The 20,821-nt window shown below is 32.7% G+C and overlaps 2 protein-coding genes and 1 pseudogene across 2 annotated transcripts; all 3 read left to right on the forward strand.

Moving 5' to 3' along the window:
- The first annotated feature begins 1,678 nt into the window (after nucleotides 1-1,678).
- Nucleotides 1,679-5,191, forward strand: LOC115975878 (annotated as a pseudogene).
- A 2,845-nt stretch (nucleotides 5,192-8,036) lies between these two features.
- On the forward strand, nucleotides 8,037-10,794 carry LOC115975875. Its single transcript, XM_031096916.1, has 2 exons — nucleotides 8,037-8,228; nucleotides 8,529-10,794. Exon 2 carries the CDS (start codon nucleotides 8,569-8,571, stop codon nucleotides 10,384-10,386), a length of 1,818 nt encoding a protein of 605 aa, XP_030952776.1. The 5' UTR covers nucleotides 8,037-8,228; nucleotides 8,529-8,568; the 3' UTR covers nucleotides 10,387-10,794.
- Nucleotides 10,795-16,904: 6,110 nt separating this feature from the next.
- On the forward strand, nucleotides 16,905-20,541 carry LOC115975879 (TVP38/TMEM64 family membrane protein slr0305-like). Its single transcript, XM_031096918.1, has 5 exons — nucleotides 16,905-17,311; nucleotides 18,161-18,222; nucleotides 19,473-19,527; nucleotides 19,843-19,941; nucleotides 20,371-20,541. The coding sequence occupies exons 1-5, from the start codon at nucleotides 17,216-17,218 to the stop codon at nucleotides 20,524-20,526; spliced, it is 468 nt and encodes a 155-aa protein (XP_030952778.1). The 5' UTR covers nucleotides 16,905-17,215; the 3' UTR covers nucleotides 20,527-20,541.
- The last annotated feature ends 280 nt before the right edge of the window (nucleotides 20,542-20,821 follow it).

Consider the following 20,821-nt stretch of genomic DNA (forward strand, 5'->3'; position numbering starts at 1 on the left):
ATGAAATTCTTTGAGGGATTTGGTTATTTAGAAAAAAAAAATCCTACAAAAACAGTGTTATGGGTATCTTTGTTTTTTATTGAATGAAAAATTTAGAATCTTGTCTGTAACAATGAGATGTGAAACTGATTTAATTAACCACCTATGAGTGAAGAACTTGATTCAATGATTTTCTATTAGATCAGATAAAGAACTTGTGAGGGTCACTTTTTGACAGTGTCTAGGCCCAAACTTAAGCAAGGACCCTGGGCCCTCTTGTTGTAGTTTGAAGGAACTGGGCTTGACTCATCGTAGCTAAATGGGCTGTTTACGAACTAAGTGGTGCATAGAGCAAAGATCCTACAACACGTATACACTAGCAAACAAGATTATATATATATATTGAACAGCAAGAAGCGCAGCAAAAGGAAAGCAATATAATAAGGTAAATCACGCAATAACTGTTAGGGATCCTTAAATCAATATGAAATATTTGATTATTTTCTTAATTATGGATTACAATGTACTTACTGAGACATGCTATAAGGTCCAAATGAACTCAAAAATCATAGACTTGGATGGTTATTCAAGCCTCCAAGACTTGCAAAGTTTAAATCCCTTCGAATCCGAGTATGCTCTATAGTGGCTGTATTGGGATATCGGGGAGTATTTCTCTTTCTTTTATTACTCTCTCTAAACTTTTTACAGAGTTTTCTCAATGATTCTGTTATGGTTCACTCTTGCCGAAAATTGTGCTTTAATGTTGGCTACCTTCCCCTTTTTATAGTGTCATTTTAGGGTTCAAGGTACCATTGATCTCCCCTTTTTGGCTCCCTGGGTACCAAAGCCCCTATTATGCCAGTCACTCTAACAGCTGATTCTTTCTTCGTTTCTTATAGTTTTCTTCTTTTAGTTTTGTTTTCCTGAAAGCCACTTGCTGACTTTCCGTTCCAGGGTGCTCTTTGGAGAGTGAACCTTCCATCTCTCTTCCTTCAATTTTTCCAAGCCTTTACCTTTTCAAACCTAGCTTTTGGCTGCCCTTCCTTTTTGTCATTTTTCCCAAGTGAGTCGAATCCTTCCCTGCCAAGTCGAAGGTTTTCCCCAGCTACTTCCCCTTATGGTTCATCTTTCTGGGTTCCTTAAGGTACTAGCCTTTTGTTTACGAGTTGTTGCTTTCCAAGCTCTCTGGTTTTTTTACTGCATCGTTGAGCGTTTGAGAAGGACATATCTGTCTTTCGTTTCTTGTGCTTTTTGGTTCCCTTTTCAAGTTGTCTCAATCGCACTTTGGCTATGTTGCGTGTCCCAGGGATCCCAGGCCCTTGGTAGTCTTTGGGATCTCGGCCCAGTTCTTTCTACTGGACTCTTTTTAGTCCTCTGATCTTGGCAGGCTGGGCCTTTTTTTCTTTCTTCCCTTTATTTCATGGGCTCTGAAACCTGCCCCTTCACGGATCTTGGGCTTCAAATCTTTTAGGCCCACCATCCTTTGCTTTTGTGAGCTCAACCCTTTTTCAATTTTTTACTTTCCATGGAGTTGGCCCAAGGTGCTATTTCTTTGGGCTTTGTGTTATGATTTTTTGAACCTCAACAGAACTCAACTCTATATAATTTTAAAAAATGTTGAGTTTCTATATAATTACTTCTATATTGTTAGTGGATCAAGTTTTAAAATCCTAGAATTGATGATGAGCTTAATTGCCAAATGGGGGAGCTTGCTGCTGAGAAACACATTTAACACATTTTAACAGTTGAAAAGGTGTGTTTCATAAATATACTTTTTTTTTTCCTCATGATCTAAGTGTATCTTGGGTTGTTGAAATGATTCTTTTGTCATTTATGTCTAAAATTTTCATTTTAAAAAAAAATTTAACAACCCAGAGGAAGGATGATTTTGTATCTGTTGTGATGGAACATTTGTGAATGAGTGGGGCATACTGGGGATTGACCACTCTGGATCTTTTGGAAAAGCTCAACACTGTAGATGTGGATGAGGTTTGTAGAGATTCTTCAGTTTCTTCATTAAGTGTGTGTTTGGATAGAACTTATTTTGCTGAAACTGAAAACTGAAAACTGAAAATACTGTAGCAAAATAATTTTTAAATGTGTGAATAGTACCGTGGGACCCATTTTTAATGAAAAAGTTGATAAAAAATGAAATTTGTGGGTTCATGAACAGTGCACGAATGCACTGTTCACTTAAAATTGGTCAAATGTTGCGGCTACTGTTCATGTACAGTACATGAACAGTAACCACTTGTGAGAAAGAAAATGCGTGAACAGAAAAAAAAAAAAAAAAAAAAAAAAAAAAAGGAGAAAACGTAGAAAACGCAACGCAGCGCAGCAAACGCGAATACAAACAGACCCTAAATCAACTACGTTGTCTAGTTACGTTCTGTTATAAATATAATACATCAATGAGTTAGAATTTGTTGTCTGATGGTTCTCCCCAAGATTGTGATTCTTCCTATACATGATTTTTGAGATGTTCGTAACTATTCAGTAAGCCCAATAAATTAATGATTAACATTACCAGCTTTCTAAAGTCAAAAGAAAATAAGAGAGAGAGAGATAAAGGAGAAAATGAAGATGATTATAGTAATTTGCTTATGAATCTTCCAATATTTGAATTTTTAGATGGTTATACTTATAACTATTCAAAAAGTCCAATCAATTAATGGTTTAACATTTTAAGCTTTCTAAAATTTGGAGAGAGAGAGAGAGGGAGGAAAATGTAGATGATTATAGTAATGAACACATAATGATTTAATTAGTTGTGCAGAGGTGTTTGGCGGTAACTTTGGACATGATCCTCACATACTGTATACTCTAAGCGCCGTACAGGTTTTGGCCCTTTTTGACAAGCTAAATGTTCTTGACATTGATAAGGTGACTAATTGTATCCTTTGGCATACTTATTGGTGGACTTTGAAATTGTATTGTATACTATGCTTTGTTTTTTGAAATACTGCACTAGCCATAATTTTTAGAAATATTGCAATTCTTTGTATAGATAGTTAACTGGTAGATTCAACTTGTGCATCATATTGATATTACATATTGGTTGGAATCAGTACTTTTAAACTACTCAGTTTGGTACAGAGACGTAGATGGCTCTTTACAGGAGATTTAGGCATCAACAAACTTTAATATTTAAACCAAATATAAAGCAGCGTATATCTAGCAATTCTTGTGGCTCTTAATATATAAGTCAAATGTTGCTGGGCTGCAAAATGAAGATGGATCCTCTTCAGGGGACACGTGGGGTGAAGTTGATAATACACGGTATTCTTTCCCCTTCTGATTTGTTATTTAACATCTCTTGATTTTGGGGGTTAGCATCTTTGCAAGTAGTACATATTTTACCAAACCTATTCTTTTTTCTATAGGTTCTCTTATATTGCTATATGTTGTCTCTCAATATTACGTTGCTTGAATAAAATCAATGTGGAAAAGGCTGTGAGCTACATCGTAAGTTGCAAAAATTTGGATGGTGGATTTGGATGCACACCTGGTGGGGAGTCCCATGCAGGGCAAAGTATGTTAGTTATTTAACTTAGAATCTTTACATGAAGTTTTACTTTCTGATTAGTTTTGATAAATCAAGTGTCCATTTTGCTTCCATAATCTTCTTTGTTTTGTTTTTATCTGGGTGGACAATCATTTCAAATATTTTATTTTATTTTATTTATTTATTTTTTTTGTAATTATTATCAGGGTGGAAAATTTGCTGCATCTATTAAAAACAAAATGTGTTTCTCATTTCTCAGATTCAATTGCTGTCAATCAATTATAAATTTTGCATCTTGGTAACCCAAACCTCCACTCCTAATGGAAACTATTTCCTATTTGTTTGTTCAACAATAATTTACAATATCTTACTTATTAAAAAAAAAAAACAATAATTTAAAATATCTCATGCATTTCAATTTGAAGCGGAGGTTGATAAGGCTGAGATTCTGCCTTATAAATTATAAATTTATAAATATTGCAGAATGGTCTATTTAATTTCCCTTTAGTTATCAAAAAGTATTGCAGAATAGTCTATGAAATGTATTATGTATGATGGATTAGTGTAATTTACTAAGAAGTCCATTGCTTGCATTTCATTGTAAAACAATTTCTTGCTGTGTTTGGCTCTAAACGAGCTGAGTGGTATACTGCTCAAGCTCACTCATTTATCTCTCAGCTCACTCATTCATCTCATGAGTATTGGCGAGTGATATCCTTCTTTAGCTGGTCCTATTTGAGCTTGACTAGCTTTCCTTTCTAGGATTTCAGTTAAGTTAGGCTCTTCAGGGTAGAATTCATTTCATAAGTGATTCAATTGCTCCATACCAAGCTGATCTTGTGTGAAGTTTGAGTAGCTTCAGTTTGTTTATTGACTTACTTGGATATATACACTTCATAATCGAGTAGTTTGTGTTGCAATCAAAAGAAAATTGCAGCTGATTAAAATGCTTATATGTGATTTCTCAACTTTGTAACTGCATTCCCAAATGAATTTCAATTGAGCTTCTAGTGGCGGCTCTAGGAATTTTTCCTAGACTACCCAATGGCGGCTCCAGTATATATGTTGTTTAGTTGTTTCATTGATTTGTTTGTCTTTTATAAACTATAATTTGTTATATTGTTATTTCATTAATTATAAAATTATTAATTATTGTTTAGCTTAACATAATTTAATTTGTTTATCTTTTATAATGTATTGGTTAATTAAATTATTAATTATTGTTTATTAGTTGCTTCCCCTAATTAATTATTGGTTAATTAAATTATTGTTTATTATTTGTACTAGTACACACCCTATGTGCATTTACTTCCCCCAATTCAAATATCCCACCCCGGCCCCATGCCCCCATCCACCCCCCACTCAACAGACAAGCCCCATGGCCCCCAATCACAAGAGCCAATAAGATAAATTCACAATCACAAATCACAAATACACTAAAAGACAATTAATTGTATCTCACCAATACCAACACTAACAGATAAAGCCAAAAATAGGGGCAAATATTAATAAAGTTATAAAGTAAAGCTAAGTAATCAGCCAATCATAGTTCAAAGAGAATCAGATAAAGTCTTAAAGAGAGAGAGGGAGAGAGAATCTCATTTCATTTCACTTTCATTCTTCAGATAAAGAGAGAGAGATTGAGACAGAGAGAAACTCATTAACCCAATAACCCGTATATGTAATAGAGAAAAAGAGAGAGAAGTTAAGTGTAAAGATGAAATACCTTGAGGTTGAGGGAGCAGGGAGGCCTGAGGTTGAGGGGCGGCGCCGTCGAGCAACACGTCGAGGCTGAGGGGGGCCATCAAGCAACACGTCTGGTCTTCTGGAGCTCGAGTTTGAGGCCCGATGTGATGACCGATGTGCTCTGTTGCTCGAGGCAGAGGCGCTGTCTGTTGGTTGTTGTCGTTGATAACTGGTGAGGTTTTTTTCTTTATGTTAGGTTTCTGTGATTTTAGTTTTTGCTTTACTTGATGAATTGGCGGACGCATATATTGGGTTTTGGTTTTGTTTTTGTTTTTGTTTTTTTTTTTAGATTGGGTTTGCTTTACCATCTGTTGTTTAAGATTGATGTTGGGCGTTTTTTCCCCGGTGGGCTTGCTTTATTACGATTTTTTTTTTTTTAGATTTTTGTTCAAAAAATAAATTTTGGGCTTTTTTTTGCTTGAAAGTAGAACAAATAATTTTTTTATTTTTTATTTGAAGGTGTTCCTAATTTTTTTTAAGGGTAAACAAATAATTTTTTTTAATTATTATATATAATTTTTTTTTCTAAGTCAAGGTGTTCCTGGGAACACCCTGGATGTGGCACCACCACTATGAGCTTCCAGTATAACTTCGAGCTGCTTAGAGTTAACCTTTATTTTACCAGGTGCCTCACTTTTCATTAGAGTTAGATATTTGTGAGCCACTCAAACTGCTTGAAAGTCATGTCATTTCACCAACTTTTTTTTTTTTTTTTTTTTTTTTGGTAAACCTGGAATATATTGAAAAAACTAAACAGCAGCCACAGGGGCTGTGTAGTTACAGATCCGATTACAAAATAGACCAGAAAGGTCTTGCATCAGCAGTTGGGACAACTCCACAGGCGGAGTGTCTAATATACAAAAATCTAGATGACTAGAGACTGCCTTTTTGGCCATAGCATTAGCGCAAGCATTAGATTCCCTATAGCAATGCTGGATTTTCCACAAAGGTTTCCGGTGTAGCATGTTCCTGCAGTCATCAATAAGAGGAGCATATTGAGCAAAGGACTCTGTATTGCAGGTTAGAAGACTAATAACAGCTTTAGCATCAAGTTCTATAATTAACTCCTGGATTAGAAGCTGGTTGCAGACATGAAGACAAAGTGATAATTTTGAAACGTAAAAAACCAATATAATAACAAAATCAAACATCAACTACTAAAATTAAAATTTTAAAGCATAAGGGGACAAAATAAAGTGTGAGCTTGAGAATTGTTAAAAAAAAGCTTCATTTTTTACTTCTTGTCTTGGCTTTCTTGCAAATAAAGTAGCTTTTAGCTGCTTTGAAATAAAACAATTCATAATTTTTCATAACACATTTAACCTAAAAATTACCAAAAATGATATCTTACTCTTAAGCTATCAAAAATTATAAATACTATGTAAATAAGTTATGAAATACTATTATACTAAACTAAACAAATAAGATTTAAAAACAAAAACAAACAAACAAATTCCCAAACCGACTAAAAACAATTCTAACTTTTAACCTTTAAGACCCAAAATATATTTTAGTCTTTTATATATTAAAATTTTATAGATCTTATTTTTTAGTTTTGGATTCTTGTCTCTTTTTTTGGTTTGGACCCACAATGGCAAGGCCACCTATTGGAATAGCTAATTTTTAAGCACTGTTTGTGATGGACACCGCACAGATGATGAAAACAGTGCACGTGGTTGCGTATTACAAAGATGCCTTTTGCTTTTAAAGCTGAGCTACGTTTGGTACTTGCCCAAACCCACCATGCACATTCCCCAACAATTAATTTAATGTGCCCATAAAAAGACATAAATGCCATCACCGCAATCACCGACGAATGAGCCTTTCCAATCTTATCACAAAGTCACAACGCGGCTTATCTTTCTCTGTCCTCCATTATTCATCCGTACATTCCTGCCATTATTTCAACATATCAAGGGCATTTTGGTCCAAACACTATAAAAATTGTCTTCCTCTCACGCAAGTCTCTTTCTTTCTTTCATTCTTTCTTTCCTAACCCCCCCAAAAATAAAATAAAACACTTCACCTCATTCCCTCCATTTTCCGTAACCATCTATTAATTAATCTTTTCTATGTCTAAAAATACAAAAAATCTCTTTTTTGTTTTTCTATTAATAAAATAAAATACTTCACCTCACTCTCCCCATTTTTCATAATCATGAAATACAAATATATTTTATAATAAAATATTTAATCTTCGTTATGTCTAAAAATGCAAATATTTTTTTTGTTATTTGAGAAGTACTAAGTCTATAAAATTTTCACAACAAATATTAGTTGGTAGATTGTTATAGGATTTTTATTTGAATCCAGCAGTAAAATCACCTTCTTACCCACTAGTGATAGCAAATAATAATCTGTTATATAAAATTTATTTTAAAAATATTGTGAACATGACATTTCTCTTTTTATTTTATAAATAAAAAAAATTGACAAGTGCTAGTCCATAACGTTTTAACAACACTTTTACAACAAATTTTAATAATTAATAACAATCTTTTACTTGGATTTATTATAAAAGTGTTATGAAAATATTGGACACATAATTTTTTTTAAAATTACTTTACCTCACTCCCTCCATTTTTAATAACCATCTAATAATTAATCTTTTTTATATCCAAAAATACAAACATCACTTTTTTTATTTTCAATTTCTGTCTTTGGCTACACTATTTTTGAGAAAGCCAATTTATTGCTAACGAACTTTTGTAATTATAACTAATTATCATGTTTAAAAAAAAAAACAAAAATACTTTTGTAATTATTATAAAAGGCAAAGAGAGTAAAAAATAATGAACCATTTCTCTCTCTCTCTCTGTCTCTCTGAGTCTCTCTTTCTTTCTGTTGAAAGTTGAGACCATAGGAACAGAAAAGAAAGAGAAAAGTCCAATATTTGAGAGCTGCATTGTGCTTCGTTTTCGGGCCTTCCCTTCTCGGAGGGATTTTATCTGTTAGAGAAGCTTAAAGAAACAAAAATTCCTACCTTGTAACATAACCTGTAAGTTAAAGTCAAGTTTTTACTTTTCTGTTATTTTCATCTTTCTTTTAATATCAAAACTTATGCTTTAATCCAACAAAAACAAAAAGATTCCATTTTTTTGTTGTTGTTATTATTTGTTTTTGTTTCTGGGCATGTGCATGTGCCATGTGTTCAATTTTCTTGAGAAAATAAGTGTCTTTTTTTTTTTTTTTTTAAAATTTTTTATTATTGTTTGTTGGTTTTTGTTGAGAAAGAAATTAACTTGTTAACCTGGTTTTCTTTTTTTCTTTTTGCATTTTCTGGGTGTGTTTTTTCTAGGTTGGTGCTTTTGTGGTAGTGGTGGTGGTGTGGATTAGAGATGCCAGAGAAGGCAGTGAGTTCACCACCTTGGAATCCATGGATGTCAAGGTCAGGTCCCTTGCTTCACTGGCGCATTGGGTTGCTGACAGCTTTTGTTTTTGTTGGGATGGTTGTCGTTTGGAGCGTAGATGGGTGCACCATTAAGAGCTTTCTTGAAGCTTGGAGGCTCAGGCAAGATTACAGAACCATGAAGGTCAGCACTCGTCCTGTGAATCTCACACAAACCCATCAAAAATTGCATCTTAACGCATCCAACATTGTATCTAATCCGACCCACTTCAATTCCAACATTCTTGAACCACTTATTGTTAAGAATTCAACTGGGCTTCCTAAAAAACCAGCCAGGAATCAAATGCTCCACATAGCTTTGTCAAATTTGAGTTGGGTTTCAGCTGAATTGGAACCCAACTTGACCTCCAATCTTCTGGCCAGGTGGTTAGCTCCAGGAGGTGAACCCTGTAAGGATTCTAAGACACTGAATATTTCAATTCCTGGTTTGGATAATAGAGGTGGGAACTTGATTAGTTTGTCAGCTGGTGAAATCCATGAGTTTGGTTTTCAAGCACTGGATGAGTATGGAAATCCTAGGTGTTTAGGTGGGGATTACTTTGAGACAGATCTTTCAGGGGATTCTTATAAATCTAGGCCTTTAGTCAAAGATTTTGGCAACGGGTCTTATTCTGTTTCACTTCAGGTTCATCCGGATTTTGTTGGGGATTACCATCTCACTGTGATCTTGCTTTATAGGCACTTTGAGGGTCTGAAGTTTTCACCTTGGCGGTTTGCAGTTGACCGTGAGCTTCGTAGGATTCCAATCAGGTTTTACAAAGGTTCAAGTCATTTACCTGAACTACAAACTTGTAAAGAATCTGATTTTAGCAGGGATATTTGGTATGGGAGGTGGACTCGGCATGGTAAGAATGATGATTGCGAAATTGGTAATGATGGGCGGTACCGATGCCTAAAACCTGACTTTCCATGCCAGAGTCCATGGTGTAGTGGTTCATTAGGATTGTTAGAGAGTAATGGTTGGGTCTACTCGACACACTGTACTTTTAGATTGTTTGTAGCTGATTCTGCTTGGAATTGCTTGAAGAATCGCTGGATTTTCTTCTGGGGTGACTCAAATCATGTTGACACGATACGAAACATGCTCAATTTTGTTCTAGATTTACCTGAGATCCCCTCAGTTCCTAGGCGGTTTGATATGAACTTCTCAAATCCAAAAGACCCGTCTCAGACAGTTAGAATTACTAGCATTTTCAACGGGCATTGGAATGAGACAAAGAATTATGAAGGTTTGAATTCGTTGCAAGATGAAGGGTTTAGGAATTTATTAAAACAGTACTTCTCAGAAGACACTGTTCCAGACACTATGATCATGAACTCTGGATTACATGATGGTGTTAAGTGGAAAAACATAAGGGCTTTCTCTGCTGGGGCAGATTATGCAGCTTCGTTTTGGGCAGAAGTTTTGGAGTCAGTGAAGCGGAGAGGGCTGGCAGTGCCAAAGGTTTTTTACAGGACCACAATAGCAACTGGTGGATATGCACGGTCACTTGCATTTAACCCCAATAAGATGGAGGCGTTTAATGGGGTATTGGTGGAGAAATTGAAGCAAGCTGGGGCAGTTTCCGGCGTGATTGATGACTTTGATATGACATTTCCTTGGCATTTTGATAACCGATGCAATGATGGAGTGCATTATGGCCGGGCTCCAGCAAAGATGAAGTGGAGAGATGGGCAAATTGGGCACCAGTATTTTGTAGACCTCATGTTAGTTCATGTGTTGCTCAATGCCCTCTGTGCAACATAGCGCGTTAGAGAGGTTTGACACATGCAGAGGATGAATTTGTGCAATCTTCTTAGCAGGTGGAGCACTCAGATAGCGGCGTAATGACACTATAGAGATAATATGGATTGCAGATCCTTCCTGACTTCAAGCCAAAAAAAAAAAAAAGGATTGAAGGCCATTGTTAGAGTGCTGATAGAAATTTGAGTTGCTACTGAGGAGGAAAAAGTATGAGGTAATGAGAGTTATATCTATTGGTTCATAATGTTCATTAGATCAGATGGCATTCTTTATTTGTTTATAAACTTTTTTTTTTCAATATAAATATAGATAAAATATGGTTATCACGCTTGTAGAGTTTGAGATGTCCAGAATGTCAGAAATAGAAATAAGTACTGGTTGATATCAATATAGGGCATCATAGTTGTTGCATATTTCTGGTGTATACTTTGCCGTTCTGATACCTGCTTTCTGCTTGAACTGCATCTTAACTTAATTACCGAGTATTGTTTTTAGGCACATACATGCTTCTCTCTCTCTCAATTTTTTTTTGAGGCATATACAACCAATAAAAGCTTTATATTTAGCAATTGCTAAGTAAATTTACAAATTATTTTATGTATGAACTATGTACTATGCAAGATCTTAGAGCTGCATGAGTCAATGACTGTAAATTGCATGTTCATGCTAATTACTGCTACTTTTATGAACAATAAGAAAGATTCTTGCCTTGGAGGCCTGGGGCCAAAACTCACACACACCATTGAAAAAAAAAGATTGTTAGGGAATCCAAACCAATTCTATTCATTCATATTTTATATATATATATATATATATATATATATATATCATGGATTTATATGCATCCTCGTCATTTTTTTCACAATCTACGCAAAGCAAAATCTTGACTAGAGATCCTAAATAAATGCAAACTCTTATTTTTCCTTGTTAAAGCTTGGTTGCAAAGGATTTTAACTAGGAGTAATTAATTTTCTATTATAAGCAGTTCATAAGATCTTTAGCTTAGGTTTTTGTTAACTAGTGTTCTAAGGACATAAATTAAGGTATAATTATTGCTCTATAAAAATGATGTTTTTTTTTTTTTTTCAAAAAATAAAGACATGAACCATAAACTCATAAATCTTATGAGGTCTGAAAAGCACTTAACCAAACTCTTAAGTTTTACAAAAATTTTTTTTTTTGAGAAGAAAGTTTTACAATTAATTGTTAAAGAAAATCTTATTCTTTTTTAATATAGGATTGTGTTAATGATCCATAGGGTTTCACTTCCCACATTGTTCATTAGATTTGGGTTTTTCAGTTTTAAACTTAGCAGAAGATTCTATTTTGTCTAAACCTTTTTATGTAGTGTTGTAAGAGGTATGGTTTATTTATTTTTATTTTTTGATACTAAAAAAATGTCAAATGAGTTACAAAACTATTGACAAAGTATGGTTTGATTAATATTAAACATTTAATTTTTGTAAATTATATGTGTTACTTGTTCTTTATGTCCACAAATTAAATGTATTATTGTTTTGTTCTGTTTTTTTTTTTTTTTTTTTTTTTTTTTTTTTTTTCTATTTTTGTAATAATTAATTTTCTGAAGGAGATTTAAAAAAAAAAAAATTTTTAAAAAGAGTTTTGAACGTAATCAACGGCAAAGAAAAAGAGAAGAAAATGTAGATATCCCTTGAAAAAAACGACAACAAAAAATCTTGCCTTTTTCCACCATAGGCAGCAGCCAGAAAAGAAAAGGTTGTTTCCTACGTTGTACCGTTGGAAACGATTGCAAAAGGAGTGTCGTTTTCTGGTTTTAATAAAGGACATTGAGGTCAACTTCTTGTCGTTTAAATGCAACTTTTTACTCTTCCGCTGGCTCTAAAGAATCTTCTCGGCCAAGTATGAAATGAAAGGAATAGTCAGTATAATCAGTAGGTTAAGCTAGAGTTTTGAATTTTGATTGATAGGGATAGCATTGGCTTATTTTATTCAATAATAATTTGGATGAAAATATAATTATACCTTAAAAAAAAAAAAAAATTTGTAATGTAAACATTTTTTTTTTAAAAGGTCAAGTCAAACATATACTTAAATTTTCTTGTTGTGTCAAAAGGTGCCATGTAAAATGGAGAGACTTCACATTAATATATTTAAGAATGTCACTTCATTTGAAATATTAAATTAAGTTGTCTTCTATACACATTTAGATTTATAATAACTAATACAAATTATGGGCCGTATGTGTATCCATTAAAATTTATATTAGTCTCTTATAAGAATAAGAGATTTGGGTTCAATCTTCATTTACCAAAAAAAAAAAAAAAAAAAATCAATTGATATTTTGATTTGATGATAAAGATCTCAATCATCATAAAACTGAAATTTTTAATAGAAATTTATAGTAATTAATACAAATTATGGGATATATGTTTATCCATTTCAAAATGGAGAAGATTATTATTATTATTATTTATCAAAACCCACATGATTAAACACAAGTTTTAGCAAAAAAAAAAAAAAACCACATTTGCTATGTTAATAGTCTATGTAAAAATTACAAATCATAAAAAAACAAAATAAAAAAAACAAGAAGAATAAGCATTTTTGTCTTTTTATTTTATTTTATTTTATTTATAGATAAGAATAGGATTTTAGTACTTCATTATTTGAACCGCTCGAAATATTTTCCTTTATTTTATTTTTTTAAGATTTATTGGACAATCAATGTTTAAGATAATAAGAAATAAAATCAATTATGCTCTATTTTGGTTGGAATGAGAGTACTGTACGGATAGAAACTATTTGTGTTTTTAGACATGTATTTGCTATTTGGTAGAGATAAATAAAAATTGAAAGAATAAGGAGTAAATTACTATTATGCTCTTATTATTAAAAATAGAAGGATAAAAATATTAGGGTAATTTTGTACTTTGGAAATTAAAAATAATAATAATGGTGGGCATGATGAAAAACTCCATCTACTTCCCATCTTCTTGCATATATATATATATATATATATATATTTTTTTTTTTTTACTCCAATAAATCAATAGAAAATCATACCTTTTTTTGATACAAACTCAATTGGTAAGACCTTTTAATTGATAAATGGAATACTTAGAGAGAGCTAAGACTCTAAACCTTTAAAGTGAAAACTAACTCAATAATAATTTTTCTAGTTTACTTTATTAATCAACATCAAACTATATATATATATATATATAGATGGTCAAGTAACTCAAATGAACCCTGATCTGTGTCATATTTATTCAAGGACAAACCTTTTTTTGGTAGAAAGAACTAACCTAACAATCTATCATATTCTTATCTAATCATCCAACTCCTAAAAAAAAAAAAACAATCTTGAAAAATTAAATAAAATAGGGTTCCTATCTGACCTCAAACCTGCCTGCAGTCTTTTCCTTTATTTGGTGAGACCTGTCTGTGGTTTTAATTAGCAATCTCATTGGGCCAAGATATTACTATTGGGTCTCAAACAGTAGGATTGGATATACTGGTTTTATGTCTTTTTGGGCCATGAATTGTCTGGATTACATAATAAAACTTCCACAAGTTTAGGGTGTTCTCGCGAACAATTCTTCAAAACTTGCATTGGTAACTGATTCACACCACCATCTTCGCAAATGTGAAATATCATTCAAATATATAATTACAAGTATTTATTAGAATTCTTGTTTGGCTCTAGTTATCAGATAATAAGATTTGAAAATTCAAAAGTGAGTTCTATAAATAATTTCGCAAAACATCATGTTGATCAACTAGTGGAAACTTTGATGCCCAAATCGTCCAATGACATACAACTGAGTTTGGTTACCCAGCTAGCTAGGAAAATAAAGGAAAATGGGACACAACAAGAAGGGAATTAGTCAATAGTCACTTCTAAGGTTGAAACATATCAATAATATTAGATTTGAGCTGGACTAAGATTGAACTCCTTATAATCCCAACTTAACTCATAACCCACCCCCATAATTAGAGGTGGGTTGAATAAGAGATTTAGAGTTCAATTTCTGCCTACGTTAAAAACTAATTGATGTCTCGGTTTAATAATAAATAGCTATTATCAGGAGTGAACGCTATAGGTTGAAACTCTCTCTCTCTCTCGTCTCTCTCAAAAAAAAAAAAAAAAAAAAAAAAAAACTCATAACCCCCCCATAATCAGACCCATAGTCTAATCTGTAACCTGATTTATCAATCAATTTATATATTAACAAAAATTACTCTAATACTTTTTCTATAAAAAAAAAAAAAAAAAATCCAATATCAATTCCAACTATCACACTTTATGTCTATCTACGATACAAACTTATATATTCCTTTTTTAAAGATACATCAATAAAATATGAATGGTATGGTTAAAATCCACTCAAAAAACACATTATTTTTTAATGTGTATTTTTTGGTGTAATTTTATACACAATGAAATATTTTCTATTTTCAAAATTTAAATCTCTTTTTTAGGTAGCCAAAAATTAGCTTTCTCAATGGAAACGGGATTCAATGAGCTTCTCCAACAAACATCTTCTATTAAGTTCTACTACAGTAATGAACATAAACCAAATGCTTCAAATCACATGCATAATTATTAACAACATGAGTCACATGACATGTATAAAAAGGAAAAGAGAAAAGAAAAAGAAGAGGAACCCCTATTACCCCTATTTTAGATGTTAGCCTTGTAATATATGCGAGAAACTCTCAAATGACGTCTTACAATTCAAAGCAAGACAAGATACAAAACCTACTCCAAATGATATTAAAAATATCATGGAACAAAATAATTTCACAAACCAAAACCTAAAAACATTCGGTAACCAACTAACAAGAATAGAATCTTCTCAACAAAAAAACTAATAAGAATAGAAAATCTAGTCAAAAAAGAATAAATTTGATAATTTTGGCAAAAATACAATGTTAGTCTCTAAAGTTTGCCTATTATGCATTTTTGATATTTAAAGTTTCAAGTGAACGTTATTAGTTCCTACAGTTTTTTTTTTTTAAAAAAAAGCACTATTAGTCTCTCTATTAACTTCTGTTAGATTTTTTTTTTTTTTTTGGCCTATGTCTAATAGAGCAATGACATGACTTATTTTAACTTATGTGACAACTCTTTTATTATCGAAAAATTACACATAAGATATTCACGATATACACATCAGAAACACCAACTAATTAAGTATTTATTATGTTTAGAATATATTTGGCCATGCTTTTAGGTAAAATAATAAACAAAATATATATTCACATATTGTTCTAATCCAAAAACAATATTGATCTTTTATTTATTATACATACATATGCATCATATATGTAAATATAACACACATGCGCGTATGTACACACATGATATTAATATCTAAATAAAAAAGTAAAAAAGAGGTTAAATACCAAAGAGTATTAGATGGTGCCAAAAATTTAGCAATTTGGTACCATAAAAAGTTATTTTATCTATTTTATCCATGATTTAAAAAATCGGATTGAGGCAAAACCAGATTTGCCTCCGGTTCCCGGTTTTGATCGGTTTGGGCATTTTGTACTGATTCTTGGTAGAACCAGTCTGACCAGTCCGTCTAGTTTGGTTTTTAAAACCATGATTTTACCACTTCACTTTACAAAACACCCAACCATGGTTTAAAAAATTGAATTGGATCGACTGATCCAATCGATTCAACCGGGTACCAGTCCAGTTTGGTAAAAATGTCTAAAATCGGTAAAAATCAGGAACCGAAGGCAAATATGATTTTGCCCCCAATCTAGTTTTTAAAACCATACACCTTACATTAGTGGTTTTATTTTAGCATTCAACACAATAAAATAATATATTTACTACAATAAACAACAGCCAACACCACCAACACAATAAAAAATTTGGCTATTGTACACACGTAAAGATAACTATGCATTGTAGCTTAATAACAAAAAAAATTGGCTTTCCCTCCATTGATACAGGAGCATTTTGTTATATTTGGTTGATAAATTTAAAATTTTAGCAATTTGCCTCTACCAAGTACCAATACTAATGCTCACAATCAAATTTTGAATCAATTTTCATTACACATAGGAAAAAAGAGGTTAGATACCACCTAATTTAGTATTTACTAATTTAAGTTTTTAAAAGTATAACCATTTCTTTCTTTTTTTTTTATGGAAAAAAAGTATAATCATAGTCATACATAGAAAAAAAAAAATTAAAATTTTAAAAATTGTAGCTAAACAAATAAACTTTAAAAAAAAAAAAAAACATATTCAGCTCGGCAAATTTCCTCTTTTTCTTCGTATTCTTTTTTTTTCCTACTAATATTTTCTTTTCTTTCACCTTTAATCAAAGTGCCAAATTTTTATTAAAATTTGATCTAATAAATTAGCAAAATAAAAAAAAAAAAAAAACCCAAAGAGAAAATAGCAGTGCTCTCTCTCTATGGGCCCATTGCAAACTTTTCCTGTTTCCACGTTTAAGTATAGTGCTTAAGTTTAACCCAACAAACGATCACACGCAATGCAAACGGGTGTGTATATATATATATATCTGTGAGTCAGAGACGCAAAGACTGAGAGACAGAACGAACATTTTTGTTTGAGGCCTCGCATCGCATTATTGTTGTTGTTACTTGGAAAATTGATAACATTAAAGCCAAATTATCCAAATCTACTGTGCAATTTTTTTGGATTTTTTCCGAGTGTTACAAAAAAAATCTCAAACAAAACCAAATAAAAGGTGAAAAATCTGGCAAACCTTGGTGGATTGAGGGCTCGCTTGTCGCTGAAGCAAGCAATCTCCGACTACAGCGTTGACGACGAGGAGTGTAGGCCTTGGCGTCGCAGGCTTTTCATGGCGTTCACATGGGGTTCAGCGCTCAGGATCACACTTATCTTACTCCTCTTCGCTGCGGTGGTCACCGCTTGTTTCACTTTCCCCATTGAAAAGGTTCAATTTTTTCATCTGGGTCTCTGTCATTTTTGCATTTTGAGGATCTTTTGTGGGTTTCCTGAGATGAGTTTCTTGTGTTTGTATCAGATTTGGTGAAATTGATTAGTGGGTATTTTTGTTTAGTTTTGTTGTGTGGGGCGTTTGTGAATCTTTTGGATTTTGGGTTAGGATAGGTTGGGGTTTCAGATCAATTAAGGGAGTTTTTTTTGAGTTTGTAAGCAATTTGCTGGGATTGGATTGAAATCTGAGCTGATGTTTCTGTCCCTGAATGGTCATTTTTTGAGTCACTGCAAATTAAAATTTAGAACAGAAGGAAGATTAAAAAACCCCCCAATTTTATGGGGATATAATTTCACTTTGAAGTAGGCATGTAATTCTGTACCCAGTTTGATTTTTTAATTGCAAAAGAGTTCATTTCCTATCATGAAAAATTGTATGGCACTTTGGTATTCAGGCTGTCTACAGATAAAGATATCAGCTTGGTCGCAAAACCTAGTTCATATTCTTATGCTAGCTTCAGTTTCTAAGTTTGATATAATTTGGATTCCTGAAAAGGATAGTGCTTTGGTACTATGTAACTATATCAGAGCCTGCAGTCTCAGTCTACAGTCTTGCATTTAAATCATATTTGACAATGTAGTGTGTTTATGTTAGGGTGTGTTCTTCTACTCTATAGCATCTGTTCTTCTATTTTGTTGGTTGCAACAAGAGTGTTTTATTGTGGATCTCGTCCTTGATAAACATTATATCCTGAACATTCTGGAAAACCTTTTTTTTTTTTATTATAAAAGCTTTACAATATTTTTTGAGTAAGTAAAAGGTTTACGCATCATCTGCTTTCTGCAGATTCTGAAGAACTTCTTATTATGGGTTGAGCAGGATCTTGGACCTTGGGGTCCACTTGTGCTGTAAGTCAATTGCAAACTTCTAATGCTTAGTGATTCACTATTCTACTTTGCATCAAATGGTAATCTTGATTTTTGGCTCCTGTCTTTGGGAATAAGGTTCTTAACTCTGATATAATTGCAAATCACATTTTTATTGTACTCATCGCTTAAGTGGGAATCCCTGTTATAGATGGCACATGTTAGAAGGGCTGTTTGAAGAGTTCAATTAATTATTGGCCTGAAGTATATTCTTTGTAAATTTTTTCCTAATAGTTTTATGCAACTATGCTTGCAGAATTTTAATCCTATTTTCATGTTTCATGGACTGTTTGACAGTCTGATCTGGCCAGCTTAAAAATGGTCGATAATACATATTCTGAAAGTTGTGATTAACCAATTTTGCTTCCCCTCCCCTCCTTTAAAAAAAAGTAGATCCTATATATGTGTGAATGATATTAATGAGTTCGTAAATTATCTACTTGTTATATCACATGGATATCCAAACTGAAGTTGGCCACTTATAATACTAATGGAAAAACAATTTCGAACTAGATTGCTTAATCGAACCCAACTTGAACCAACCTGCTGATTATGTTATGTTGGGATTATGGAAAACTATATTATATTTGGAACATATATGCTGATTTCGAACTTCATTTAATTTATTTGTCATTGATTAATTTGGTTAGGGATGTTCAGAAGACTGACTTGAATCTAACCCTTTCGATTGGAAATGGTGCTATAGAACGAAAAAGTTATTTTGCTTAATTGAAATTTTTTGAGAGACTGGCCCTTTTTGTTATTAAGATTAATGGTTAAGTTTAAGTTTATGATTTCGTTTCCTTGACAAGTCTGAGCACAGATGAGTTCATATTTCAATAGGTTTAGGAATTAAAGTCTTATGCGGACTGCATATTAATAAGTGGTTTCTCATTTGTTTCTTTGACTTTCAAGTTTGCTTCGTGATTCCTCTAAACTAAATTAAAGAGCTTTGATTTCTCTGTTATTTATGCTATTAATTTAAAGGGCATGAAGTAAAAGAACCCTATCATCGAGATCTCTATGAAACACTCGATATTTTGGAATAGTAATATGCACATTTTTTATGCGAAATCTTCATGATTTCTCAGCCTTTTAGTCAATCAGGAAATATTTAGGCATGGTGGATTGCTTACTTAAGCATTAAACTGGTTCTCTGAATAATGAATAACTTAATGCTGAATGTTGATTTTTGTTAACCTTTTAACTCTACTCTTTTGGATAATTGGCAGGGCTGTTGCATACATTCCCCTGACAGTCTTGGCAGTTCCAGCATCAGTACTAACTGTAAGCAATATCCCCATTTGCAATGCTTTAGCAAACCCTTACCCAACTTCAATGATACTAGTATCTTTTCTTTTCTTTTTATTTTTTTTGGAAGCATTACGATTTCTTTTTAAAAAATTGAATATGCTCAAAAATAGCAAATGATGGTATCGACTTCTGTTTCTCATAAGCATTTCCCTTTGCAGTCCTGTCTCATTTTCTGTTCATTTCTGAATTTTCTAATTGTGAAAAGCATTAGTTAAGCTACCCCTCTTCCCCTCCCCCACCCAAAAAAAAAAGAGTGCTGCCTTATCTGATCTTCTCTCCATGTTTCAGCTCGGTGGTGGTTATCTTTTTGGGCTGCCCGTGGGCTTTGTGGCTGACTCGATTGGTGCCAGTATTGGTGCAGGGGCTGCATTTCTTCTTGGAAGAACAGTAAGTCTTTGACTGTTTAGGTGGCGCATATTTGCTAGTATTTTAGTTCCACTGGATGGTCGATTGTACATGCTGATAGAGAGAGAGGCACTTCATTTATTAAAATTTCATATACTGTTTGTCAATACTACAAATTCAAATGATAAGATGCCCAATGAGTTCTAACTCAACTGGCACCTCCTCCCCTTATAAGTTCTAGATGGAGAGTGAGGTCATGGGTACAAGACCCATTGGGTGCATTTGTAACTTAACAATCAAGGTCATGAAAGGATCTTACCAAACTAATTTTTTGTATTTTTCCTCTAATGTTCAGATTCTTTTTTTCTTGTGGTGTTTTATTCCGTTTTTCAGCTGTACAATTTATTTTGGAGTTATTTGTTTTATACTTATGCATATGGGGTAAATATGTTTATCTTGATTCCTGCACAGATTGGAAGATCATTTGTTATTTCCAAGTTGAAGGATTATCCACAGTTTCGGTCAATTGCGATTGCAATTCATGGTTCTGGATTCAAGGTTTGTAAAATTCATATTTCTCTTAGAACTGATTTTTGTTTCTTATATACAGGAAAACATAAAAAATAAAAATGAGATAAGTATAATCATTGATAAATGTCTAAAAAAGAAGTTGTTGAGGTTAGGACTTAGGAGGATGAGGGATAAAAGTATGTTAATAATACTTGTCCTAGGAGAAGAAAAAATTAACATAATTAGTGCATATGCTCTTCAAATAGGACTGGAAGGATCCATTGAGCAAAAGTTTTGAGAGTACATGGATAAATTGATTCAAGGGTTACCAAATTAGGAAAAGATTTTTATTGGAGGAGACATGAATGGTCATGTTGGAAAAGTGGATGGTAGGTGTTGTAAAGGTTGTATG

Source organism: Quercus lobata, chromosome 2 (genome assembly GCF_001633185.2).
Source record: "Quercus lobata isolate SW786 chromosome 2, ValleyOak3.0 Primary Assembly, whole genome shotgun sequence".
Classification (NCBI taxonomy): Eukaryota; Viridiplantae; Streptophyta; class Magnoliopsida; order Fagales; family Fagaceae; genus Quercus; species Quercus lobata.

Coding starts and splice junctions, on each gene's coding strand:
- LOC115975875 (XM_031096916.1), top strand. CDS start 8,569: ATGCCAGAGAAGGCAGTGAGTTCACCACCTTGGAATCCATGGATGTCA.
- LOC115975879 (XM_031096918.1), top strand. CDS start 17,216: ATGGCGTTCACATGGGGTTCAGCGCTCAGGATCACACTTATCTTACTC. Junction 17,312..18,160: donor TCACTTTCCCCATTGAAAAG/GTTCAATTTTTT, acceptor TGCTTTCTGCAG/ATTCTGAAGAACTTCTTATT. Junction 19,942..20,370: donor CATTTCTTCTTGGAAGAACA/GTAAGTCTTTGA, acceptor ATTCCTGCACAG/ATTGGAAGATCATTTGTTAT.